This window comes from Argiope bruennichi, chromosome 9 (assembly GCF_947563725.1).
Source record: "Argiope bruennichi chromosome 9, qqArgBrue1.1, whole genome shotgun sequence".
NCBI lineage: Eukaryota > Metazoa > Arthropoda > Arachnida > Araneae > Araneidae > Argiope > Argiope bruennichi.
The window spans coordinates 79995810-80008445 of record NC_079159.1 but is presented as its reverse complement, the minus strand read 5'-3'; the positions used below and the strand labels follow the sequence as shown (position 1 = coordinate 80008445).

At 23.7% G+C, this 12636-nt stretch overlaps 1 protein-coding gene across 2 annotated transcripts; it reads right to left on the bottom strand.

Moving 5' to 3' along the window:
- Positions 1 to 664: 664 nt before the first annotated feature.
- On the bottom strand, positions 665 to 12604 carry LOC129984466 (protein XRP2-like). Of its 2 annotated transcripts, none has more exons than XM_056094352.1 (10): positions 12512 to 12604; positions 11289 to 11393; positions 7681 to 7798; positions 6916 to 7007; positions 6266 to 6438; positions 4323 to 4426; positions 2951 to 3079; positions 2754 to 2834; positions 2078 to 2171; positions 665 to 1206 (listed from the first exon to the last, which is right to left on the bottom strand). In XM_056094352.1, the coding sequence occupies exons 2-10, from the start codon at positions 11375 to 11377 to the stop codon at positions 1022 to 1024; spliced, it is 1065 nt and encodes a 354-aa protein (XP_055950327.1). In that variant the 5' UTR covers positions 11378 to 11393; positions 12512 to 12604; the 3' UTR covers positions 665 to 1021. The 2 variants fall into 2 exon arrangements, with proteins under 2 accessions (XP_055950327.1, XP_055950328.1); XM_056094353.1 differs by lacking the exon at positions 12512 to 12604 and adding an exon at positions 12187 to 12268.
- Positions 12605 to 12636: the final 32 nt, after the last annotated feature.

Here is a 12636-nt window from a genome sequence, read left to right as displayed (position 1 = left end):
TCCATACATTTACATCAGTAAATTAAAAAAAAAACAAACATAGAATATGCACTGATAAGTAAAATCAAAATTTTTTTATCATGGTTTCTATTGAAATGAATTGCGATTTCATATTCAATTTCATCGCAGTTTTAGCAACAAAAATAAATTAGAAGGTACGATTTTCATCCTTTTGAAAGTGATTTTGAATTAAATAAAAATGAACTATATCTCAACAAAAACTTAGTGAATATGTAAAATTCACTACAGATGACAAAAAACAATTTTAGTTAAAATAATTATAATTTAATCATTAAATTTATTTAGATACAGATTATGTTGTTTAGAATAAAAGATCTAGTAAAGAAGAGAAAAAAAAAGCCCTCAGATCCTGAGGCTAAAAATAAACTCATGCTATTTAGAGAAAATATTGATTTATTAACATAAAATAATTTAAGCAACAAAAATTTTCAAAATCTATAGTATTTTTAGAAAAAGAAAATGAATTTAAATGTTTAATTTTAGTGCAAACTAACAATAATTAAATTTACATTAACTGAAGCAAAGCACAAATTTAATAAATTTGAAAAATATTAAGTGCATTTGAAACTAAGTATTGTAGAAACATACACATACATACAAAAAATATAAGCTTGGTAATGACTAGGTATAAAGAACAAAACTGTTTCAACATTAGCCAACAAATCCTACAAAGGATTTTATATAAATAATTAGAATTAGTCATTTTTATGTTAAAATTATTAATAATCACTCAAAAGGACAAAGTCTCACATAAAGCTATTAATACTAAAGGATGGAATTTGATGATATACATATGTATAGGTTATATATATATATATATATTTCATTTCACAAAAGAGAACATGCAGTACAAAAACATGTTCCAGTAGTTATATAATAATAATAATAAAAAAAAATCATCATGATTTCACTCACTATTTTCAGGATGAACAACTGGTGATTACTAAACTAATACATATCATCTATATATTTATATTTTAAATACACATATATTAACAATTCATTGACTAGACAGCTGTACATCAGCATGGCTGAAGAAGCTTTCAATCTGCTTACGAGCAGTTTTGGGGCAAGTACTCACATATACTAATCCAGTGCAACCAGTAGATGTTGCAATATTTTTTGCAGTTTCTAAGCACATGTTTATGCAGTCCTTTCCATTGTATTCTAAACCTATAACAGGCCCTGAAAATAAAAATGATAATTTTTATTAAAAATATTAAATGACTATCTAATAAATTATTTTAAATCTAAAAATAAAATATTTAATACTTTATTTCAACTATGCACAGGTGTAGTACTTCCAATCTTTTTTTTTTTTTTGAGAGAGAGAGAGAGACAAATACAGCATGTGAATCAAAGTGAAATTATTTTCCTAAATAACTCAAAAAATGTCCAGCTCTTCTTTTTTTCTCCACAAGTTTACAGTATACACCACTTATGGTAAGAAAATACTATATACTGAGTTGTTCATTCTTATTGGCCATATTTATTTTGATTTAGCTGAAATGTTGATGATAATAGTTTGTATGCTTTAACAAAAAGCTTTAATAAAAGATGTCTGAAAAATAAAAACTACAAAATAAATATTCTGATATCATTTATGCTATACAAATAATATTGACAATCATTTCAGATAAAAAAAATATAAGAAATATTATCAGGCTGAGCAGAAATCATTTAGCTTAAAAACAATAGAATTGCACATTTTTTTTAAAAAAAGTACTTGTATGTTTCATACTATTTGAAAGAGAAAATTTTTCAAATCTTGTAAAAAAATTCAAAAAAGAATAAGGAATAATAGTATACCACATCAATTTTTCTATTTTTAGTTGCATTCTAAAATGACAATTACAATTTTGAAAATATAATGGCAGTACATATATCTCTTTAAAGGAATCTATACCCATTGAACAATCTAAGTTGAAATTTACATCATTTTAGACTATTTTCAAAATCTCCCTCTTTAAATAAAACTTATGAAAAAAATTACCAATACTACAAAATCAAAATTTAATATTGGTAAGAACTTAATGCTAAAATAAATGCCACCAACCTCTCTTGACAACTTTATTATATGCGTTTGTTCCAAATATTCTTTCAGAGGCTTCTTCTTCCAATAAAATTTCTTTTGTTCTAAGTAAAATATTCTACAAAAATGAAAAACAAACATAAAATTAGGAAAAGATAGAATTTTATGTATTTAATTGTGCATTATTTAATGAAGCACATAACAATTTAATGAGCATATTATATAAAAAAGCAAGAGACACAGAGAAAAACAAGGCACATGTAGTTAAAACATACATAAATATGTAGAGTTGAGCTCCAACATTATTTATATATTAAAAAACAAACAAAGAAAACCTCATCTTTCAAAAATTGAGGTTTTATGAAGTTGTTCCAAATTGAACTATAAGGTTTGAAATGTTTTATAAGATTATCTTTTTAATGTATAAGTAGAAACCTTTGCATCGTACTTTACATATGTAAGAGTTACAAAATTAATTGTTACAGATCCTAGATACAGCCTGTGAGTTTGCAATGGTTTTAATAAAATGATTGATTTTTTTAAAGTTCTTAATACTTTGTCTTTCAAATAACTGGGAAAGAACAAATTATTTACTTTATGAGACATTCTTCCACTAATTCTAATTTAATGAAGTAGAAACTTAACACGAAAAAAAGATGATATATATATATTAGATGAAAAATAAGGATAAAATACTTACATCAGTTTGTTCCAATTCTTTAATAAGTGCTAAAGCACGGTTTTGTGCATGACCATCAGCAAAGAATACAACAAGACAATACTGCAAACAAAAACATTAGAAAATAAAATGTGGCACTCAAAACATTCTAAATAAAAGTGCCTAAATGTTTAAGTGAATTATTAAGATAGTAAGAATGTATACATAGGTAACCCCACCTGCATAGAAAACCTTTGTAAACATCCATGAGTCTGCGGTACAAGACTGCTTTGAGGATCAGTTAATATTTGAAGATCTCCCAATTTTTCAGGAGATGGTAATGGGAAAAAATCCTCAATTCTTGCATCCTAAAAGAAAAAGGATTGAAAAAAGATGCATAAGAATTAAAAAAAAAATCCGATCATATGAAACTCCTTAAATGTAAGAATGAAAGCTAGAAAAATTGTTACAATAAAATTTTAATTCCTTCATATACAATTTTAATTCCTCCATATCATATGATTCAAGCAGCAAATTAAAATTAATATTTGATATTTAAATCTGTACAAAAATGAAAGAATCAATTTATTTTAAAAAAACAAAAGAATAAAGAGAAAGAAAACCTTCCAAAAATAAAATAAAAAAAGGATATGCTGAAATATCTCAATAGCTCTTTATGTTCTAATATAGAACAAAATAGCAACAGATATCCTAAATGCTGGAAGATATTTATAATTTTTTAAATATATCCTTTAAAAATCTGACAGTGTGTGAACTAATTTTTTTTTCAAAAACATAAAGCTATAATAAAAACATAAAACTATCTTTTACTTTTCTTCAAAACTTTAATTGGATTCAAAAATAACACCTCGATATAAAATTTAGATACTCTAGTTCTCAAACAGCAATGAGGAATTTGCTCTTTACAAATACTGAATGTAGTTTCTTGACATTTATGACATAATTACATTTCTTTAATGTACTTCTGAATGAATTTTTAAACTTATTGAGAACTTAAGGATTCCTGACAGAATTTATAAATAATATAATAAGTCACAAATAAAAATTTCAACAAAATAATTTATTTTACACACAAAATAATTCCAAAACTGGTGAATAATTTTCTAGTATTCACAAGAAATTAATAGAGTAAAATAAATCTATTAAGTTTTAAGTGAAATTCCTTAAACTTCTTAAAATTTACATCTATGTTTATAAATTTCATCATGATTTTTATTATTGTTAATATATCTATCATAATAAAATTAAAAAAAAAAAGAAATTTATATTAAATAGTTCAATTTTATTAATATTTTAAAATGAAAATATTGATAAATAGAACAGCACGTAAAAAAGTTGTAAGAAGTAAAAAAGAGAAATAAAATATGCAAATAAAAGTTGCTGACAATAACATTAAAGAAAATGTGAATATTGAATTTTTAAAGCAATTTTCACTTTAAAAGCTGGCAAATAAAAATTAAAATCTAAAAATATTTTGAAATTATTTATTTCATTATATATATATTTTTAAAGAAATTTATAATATTCAAGTAACAAAATATAATATTAAAATACAGAACAAGTGCAATGTTTAAAAAAAAAATACTATACCTTAGGCAAGAGACTCCAGTTTCTTTCACCCTCTGCTGGAGTAAAATCATGAATGTTGCTCCAGTTGTTATTAAATATACTAAGACAGGCATTTTTGAACTGATCTGAAATATATGCAATAAAGCAAAGAGCAAGATTTCACAGATATGAAATAAAAATTTATATACTATACACAAAACACTATTGAAGTGAATTTTGCTTGATTTCATTTGATATTTTAAAGTGAAATTTCTACATACTTTTTTGATAAAAATTAAACAAATTCACAAAAAAATATCATTAAAATGTTTCTAAAAATATAATAAATATATTGCAGTTAAAAATTATCAAATACTAATTAGTGAAGCATGAAGTGCAAAATTTAAAAAATAAAATGAGATAAGATTTTGTAATTTTTTTAAAATTACACATTCTATAATAATGAATAAAATACTTATAGTATTAATAAAATTGTTTAATATAAGTTTCAAGATTTTTTTTCTCTTACAGAATAAAATCCAAAATTTTCAATTAAGCTATCAATTTTATATTTAAAAAAAATGTTTCACCTGAATAATTCTAATTTGTAAAAATCTGTCTCTATAATTTATACATTTTAAGAAAATGTCTTTCAAGTTAAATATCACACTGCTTTCATTAAAAAAAAATCAAGAAATTTATATAAAGATAATTTTTAAAAAAGATAAAAAAATTTGTTCACAAACCAAAAGAATGAATTAAAATTATTATTTTAGTCAGTATCAATATCAGTTTTGACAATACTTCATTTTAAAATAAGTTCACTAAATTGATCAAATACTGCAAGAAATGTAAATTGTCAAAAATATTGTTTTTGGGTTATATTTTGAAAAACTTATAATGCTAAATTTTATGTGTGTGTGTATATATATATATATATATATATATATATATATATATATATATATAATGATATTCTAAACTCTTAATTTAATCCAAATTAATTTCCAAGATTTTATCTTAATTTAGACAATAGTAACTTCATTCTAAAAATATTCTTTTATTTCGTGATCCAATTCCACTTTCAGTTTAATTAATTCCTCTGTAAAGCTAATGCCCCATCAGAAGTATGTATCAAATGAAAGTGATACTTCCATTTCTCTTCTCAAGGTCAACACATGTATTGCATTGGCGCATGGTCAGAAATCCAATGTTATATAAGACTAGTGATCATTTGTTTCGCCCTTTTTTGCCTTCTTTCTTACTTCTGTGTCACGCTGTGCGTTCTTGTAAAAAGTCATGTTTGCCACTCGGAATAAAATAAAACGAAATTAAAACTACAAAGTCTCTTCACTGCCTGCAACTTGCCTTCTGCTTAAACCAAAATAATGACACATATTATTTAGCCGACAGGATTCCAAAAACCTTACATATATATTTTTCTAGAAATTATGAAGAAAATTTTTTCGCATCATTTTTTTTTTTTATTTTCTTCTCAGTAATTCATCAATATTTTTATTTTAACAATGATTATTAAAATACCTTGTTGAACTACAATCTGGAAACTGAAAAATATACTCATAGCATCAATGCCAAAGTGAAAAAAAAGATAATGATAAAATGTTCTGTCCAATAATTGTTAATGCATTTCAAACAAAAGAGTTGACATTTTGGGGGGAAGTGATTTTCACATGATGCAGCATATCGCAGGCAATTAACACAATAAGACACCATGAGGAATGGGAAAACAAAACGCCTGCATGTTGCAATCCTAAATTTAAATGGTTAAATAGAATTCATTTTCAAAATATTGAAAATTTTATAACAAACAAACAAACACACACACACAACACTAAACTTAATTAAACTAGGAAATTTTTCCTTCAACATCAAGTACACAAATCAAAATTTATAATAATAAACAGCTGTGGCTTTTTTAAATTTAGAAATTAAAAAATATATATAGGCTCAATAATTATACTTACCTTCCAAAGGCCCATAGTTGTAACAGAAACAACCAAATCTTATATCATTACATGATTCAATGATGGGCTGTGTTGCACAGCACAGGAAAATATCAACCATTTTGCAATCTCTTGCACGAAATTGTTGACAGACAATCAGAAATCGACATTCTGCACAATCTCGTAAGAAAACACTTAAAAAGAAAAATTAAAAAGTTAAAAAGAAAAACATTAAAAAAAAATAACTTGTACATATTTAATTTACTGTAAGCTTTCCAAAGAATAATATACATGACAAGGGAATGAGATGCATATTGTTCATAATAATAGCAATTAATAGCAATTGTAATGTTTATTAAAACATTACAATTGTTGGAAAAATTATTATTATTGATACTCTTATAATATAAATTATATTTACAAGAAATATGTAATATTTTGGAGAAAAAAAGAATAATATGAAAAAAGAGAAAAAATTCATGTATAGATAAAAAGTATATAACAGATATATTAACTAGCAGAAATATATAGATCTCAAATCATTTTTCATAAATCTTCTTTATTATGCATGTGATAATTTATTAGGTGTAGAATTTAAGTGAAAAGATTTTAAAAAGTTACAAAGCAAAGCAACATGATGAGAACTGACATTCTTCAAAAAATTCACTTACCTTCCTTTTGTTGGACCAATAAAAACAGTACATCCATTACAATCATCCACGGTGATGGTATTTATGTGGTCATAGATATAAATGTTACTATTCTGAAAGTGAAAAAAATTCAATAATTATTTTAAATATTACTATATAATATAATCAAGAACTTACTCAAAATTGAAAAATAAGAATTATTTATGATGGACATTCAAAAATATCTTAGAAAATATATTTATATAATAGCAGAAGTTTCAACAAAATTCACATAAAAAAAAAGTGTGGTATTCTTAAAAATATAGGCTAAAGGCTAATATTTATTACTGCTAGTGATTCTCAATGAACTGCAACCAGAAATTTTAACATTCATGCATTATGTTTTTTCCTGAAGTATTTTTCAAGAAATATCTATAATTTTATAGAAAAGAAAACTTAAAAATATGACTATCAGTTGAAAAGTAACTGACATTTTCTTTTAAAAAATAATACTAACTATTCAAGGAATAACTATAAACAAAACTATAGACCCCAGGCAATATTAGTGATATTATAATTAATTTAAAATACAAGTTTAAAATACATTCTTTGTTTAAATGCTGAAAATTTTCATATCAAAATCATTTAAGTAATTTACAATTTCTGTATAGAGTTCTAAATTTAAAAAAAAAAAAATGACATGCATTTTACTGCATATAAATAATTCATAAAAATGTAGCTAGAAAATCAAATATATAAAGAAAGAAAAATAAAAAAATTAACTCAAGAAAGTCAAAAATTATTTACTTCACAGTTTTGAATAATGAACTGCTGTCCTTTGACAGACCCAGGCAATCTTACAATAGTTTCATCTTTAGCATTTTCAATGATGAAATCTTTTGGATTTACTTCTTCTTTATTTTCCCTAGTAAAACAAATAAAAATGCTTTTAATTATAAAATCAATAATCATTCTTAAAAACCAAGTAAGATTTCTGAACTGTTTTTTAAGAAGATCTTTTATAACAATAAATTATAATCTAAATCAGCCAGTATATATATTTCAGTTCCAATCAAGACCAAAATATTAAAGCATTAATAGAAATTTAAATTACATATTTTTTTACTTGATTTCTAAATGCCCGCAAATAAAAATAATTAACTAAACTGCAATCTTATTTGCTAACGAAAACTCATCAAAATATTTCATAAAACATTTAACATATCGATATTAAATGTAAAATCAATTATTTTGGGAATAGAACTAAAACAATGGGAATAGAATTATAGAATTTAATATTTAAATTATAATTATATTTATAATAAAAATATAATATTATTGTTATATATTAATATATACAACTGCTTAATGTTTAAATTAAGATGGCAGTATATAGATGGTAAATATAAAGCAAATCATGTTAAGACTGAATCAATTCTAGTTTTCTATTTTGTCTGTCAATTGAGAACATACAAGTAAATTCTTGTTATAAGCTTTACTATAAGAATTTGTTGAATCAGCTAATTACATGCTATAATATATTCCAGTACAGTTAGTTTCCTTGAAGAAAATTAAGAATCACTTGAACTTTTTTCTCCTGTTGCATCTGGATAAGATTAATACATACATTTTTTTAATTGTCCATCTACAATGTTAATGGGAAATATTGAATATATTAATAACTAATATAATTGAAATGCAATGACGACATAATTGAATATATTGAGAAATAAGAAAAAAAAAAATTATGATTTAAATTTATTTATTTTTTGCTGAAAAGGTAATACCTCACATATAAATACAAAATAGTAATTTCTCAGCTGAAAAAAGTTAAAAATTCTAATTAAAGTTACTTTCAAGTAGACCTACTTTAATTCAACTTTTCACAAGACAGAAGGAAAAGTACATCTGAGTAACACTAAAAGGGAAGAGGTAAAAAACAGGCCTTTTCAGATAAAATGTAATATTGAGTCTAATTTACTAATTCAACATTCTAGAGATTTACAATGTTCAAATCAGCTGAACATTTACTGATAGACAAAACAATTTTTAGAAGGATAACTGAGATAACAGCTTAGAAATGGAAGTAGAAAACTGTAATGCCATTTGTATGTTAGGCATATGCATTATTTACAATTTATGTAATAAATGGATTTACATTACCACAAATTTAAAAATGATGAAAATCTTACATACTTGTCCAATATTAAGAAAATCAATAGATTGAACGACTTGTAGAGGAAAAAAAATTATTACATTCACAAAGACATATGTAGAGATTCTCTATATGAAATAGTATAGATAATAATGTTTATATGAAATGCATTGCACTAAATTTATTTTAAATCCAGATATGCGTCTGGGATCAAATAGTACATGATTTACAGATCAATATAGAATCATCCAACAAAATTTCATAACTAATAATATCTATCCTTTATACAGTATTCACCCAATTTTAATGCAAAGCTACAGGAATTTTATCTTGCAATTTAAAAAGATTTATTTTAAAAGGCATCAGTAATTAATAATTTAATTTTTCTCTCAATAATTTCTATTTCAGTTATGCAGTGAGTTGAATGGCTATTCATATCCATAATTGATCAATTGCCTGTGAGAGGGAGCCTATCATTCTCAGCTCCATCATAAAACATTAGTGATACTAAAAATCAAATCAATTTGATTTGGGAAAAAAAAAAACCCCTTCAACTCAGATTTTAAAAATTTAACAGGATCAGAATACAGATTTTATTTTTAAATATAACTAATTATTAAATTCAATTGGATAAACAAACAAATATTCAGTTATTTTAGGATGTTTTTCAGAAACGAGTTTTTAAAGTGACCAAACCATTTCTCTAATTTATAATCAAAAATTTATTTTCTAAAAAATATTTTACTTGGTCATCTTTAAGACATTATCTTTATCTTGGTTATCTTTAAAATATTTTTCATATTAAAAAATATGGTATATATTTTGGAATGACAGTCTGAAAAGAAAAAGGTAATCTTTACAATTTAATTTGAAAGCAAAAAACAAGAACTGTTAATTATTTTAATTAGATTCGAATATCAATTTTAGAAGTTTACAGAAAAGGCAACTACAATATAAAATTATTATTAATTCATTTACTTATTATAAATACCTTGAAAATTTTATTCAATAGATATAAATGAGATGGCAAATTTTTCTTAATGGAACAGGAATCATTTTTTAAAGAAGATGTATTTTATAGACTCCACAATAGTACTGTTTGTTTCATTATCTCAAGACTAGTATTCTAAGGGGTGGTAAGCAGAAAGACGAGTCATTATTATGTCTCATAATTCAGCAAATAATCTCAGTTCATCCTCATTGCAAAATGTAAACATCTCCTTCTTTCCCTTTCCTCTCATCCTTTTTTTGATGAAATAAACTCCTCCTGACATGTACAAAAGCATGGAGGGTAGCAGAATCTGAGAATGAACAGTATGTTTGTATGTTTCATTACACTAATTGTATAACTACTAGGAAAGAAAGGACAGCAGGTCAGACTACACCATATTTGAATAAAAAACACAAAATATCTTGGTAAAATGCTACAAATATATTTAATAAAAGTGTTTCATAACACAATCTGGAAACAGCTTCAACACATTTACTGGAAAGTTTCTTAAAACTTAAAAGATATGGGCAGTGGCAAATCCAATTCTTTGAAGCTTCTTTATTTTTTTAATAATAATAGGATGCATTTTAATTAATAGTCATCACTATTATATTAATTGTTATTCCTTTTACTGCATTACATTTATACAATCTCCTAAGTTTAGTAAATGAAAGTGATGCAGGTAAATGAATGTGATTTTTTCCCCTTCAAAATCATGAATGTTGATCAATAAGTAATAATGCTTACTATTCTTTTGATCAAATTAAATATTAATTTTCAGAAATACAATGAATAGTTAACAGCAGATAAAAGAAAATAATTTGACACCGTAAACATTCATTTCAATTTTTAAAACTATTAATTTATTAATTTAAAAATTCATCTAATAAAAGATATTTTTAAATAATTATCACAACCATATCTATTAAAGTAGTGTTTCAAATATGAATTAAATAATAATTAATCCATAAAAAGAAAGAGAGTATACAATTTTTTTATTTGCTTTATAAAATAAAAATTATTAAAATAGGACAGTATTTTCTCGACATATTGCTCAGTTTTTTTTTTTTTTTTCTCTTTCTATTATTTAGGCTCGTAGAAATACAAATTAAAAATTTTTCAATCATATCATTGACAGTTATTTTATTCTTCAAAAAAATTTTCCACAGATCTTTTAAAAATTTTTATACATGAAGTTTGTTTCTCAAAATTAATTTGTTAAAAATAAATTTTATGCAAAGATATATGTAAGCAAATAAGCACTCTTACCATGAGTAGCCATTTGGACCTTTTTTGCTATCTGTGGCTTTAATTCTTTTAGAACCTGATTTTGCTTTGGCACACAAACAACCCATCATATCTTGCTCTTAAATTCTGAAATAAATTTAATCAGTAAATGACAGTCAAAATTTAAACTACTCACAGAATTCAAAGAGATTTTTTTCAAATATTTACATTAACTGAATAGGAAGTATCTGCATATTTCACCATTTAAATATTTCTTATATTATACAGCAATAAGTTAGCATAATAGAAAACTAGTGTAATAAAGCTATACTGAAATGATCAATTAAAGTTTAGATTCACTTTTACTGTAATCATAGAAAAAAAAATCATAACATAACTTTCAAATAGTACAAAGAATTAAAAAAAAAAAAAATTCTAAATGAGAATAGCTGAAATATTTACTAATCATATCCAAGACATTCAGTGTTAATGCTCATTTTTATAATTTAATATAAGTTAAAGTGGACAAAAATTAACAATCTATTAATTTACAAGTTATTAATTATTAAGTGTACAAGAATTAAATAAATTTCTAAAATTATAATTGATTTCAAATGGACACTGAGTATGATAATATATGATTCACAAAATACTTTTAATGCTAATAACAACCTTTTTTTTTATCAATCAAAAATGTTTTATGAGTTATATTAATACCTTTCAACAGGATATTCTATATTATAGACTTTTGATTTGCACAGGCAATAAAAAAAATCTAAAAGAAGAAATGTTTTAAATAGGAATATAATCTTATATAAAATATTAACAAATTAATAAATAAACAGTGACATATTTCTAAAAATATTTTTTAAATATAATGTCAGACTAAGACATTATCTTGAATTTAGTGACAGAACAAAGTAAAATTAAATGAAATTACTTTTTTCAACATTAAAAATGTCCCTACAACTGTAATATATATAAAAAAATATAACAATATTTATAATCTTTGACATATCTGCAATCAGACTACATATATACTTATAAATCCTATACATATAGTTTACCATGCAACTGATACATAATAACAAATCTAACGCTTTGAAATAAGATTTCTAAACATTAATTATGCAGCATATGTAAGATAAGTATAAACATTGCAAATGTCACAAGAAAGGAGATATTCCTGACTGAATAAGAAACAGAAATAAAAATTTACAGCAAACGAAACATATGAGATGATATTTGTAATATAATGTACTTACAGTGATCAGTTCATTTTAAAAATTCACATTTCAAAATTAAATATTATTTTCTTAAAATTTGAGCAGAAATCTACACAATTCCGAAACTAAAACTTACGTTCTTTTCAGTTCAATTCTTTTTTCTA

Bases quoted from the DNA above. Each gene is read 5' to 3' on its own strand.
- LOC129984466 (XM_056094352.1), bottom strand. From the start codon at position 11,377: ATGATGGGTTGTTTGTGTGCCAAAGCAAAATCAGGTTCTAAAAGAATT. The intron at 6,439-6,915 runs GTAAGTGAATTT...TTTCTTTTTAAG, and splicing joins ATTGGTCCAACAAAAGGAAG to TGTTTTCTTACGAGATTGTG. The intron at 2,172-2,753 runs GTAAGTATTTTA...TCATTTTTGTAG, and splicing joins AAGAATTGGAACAAACTGAT to AATATTTTACTTAGAACAAA.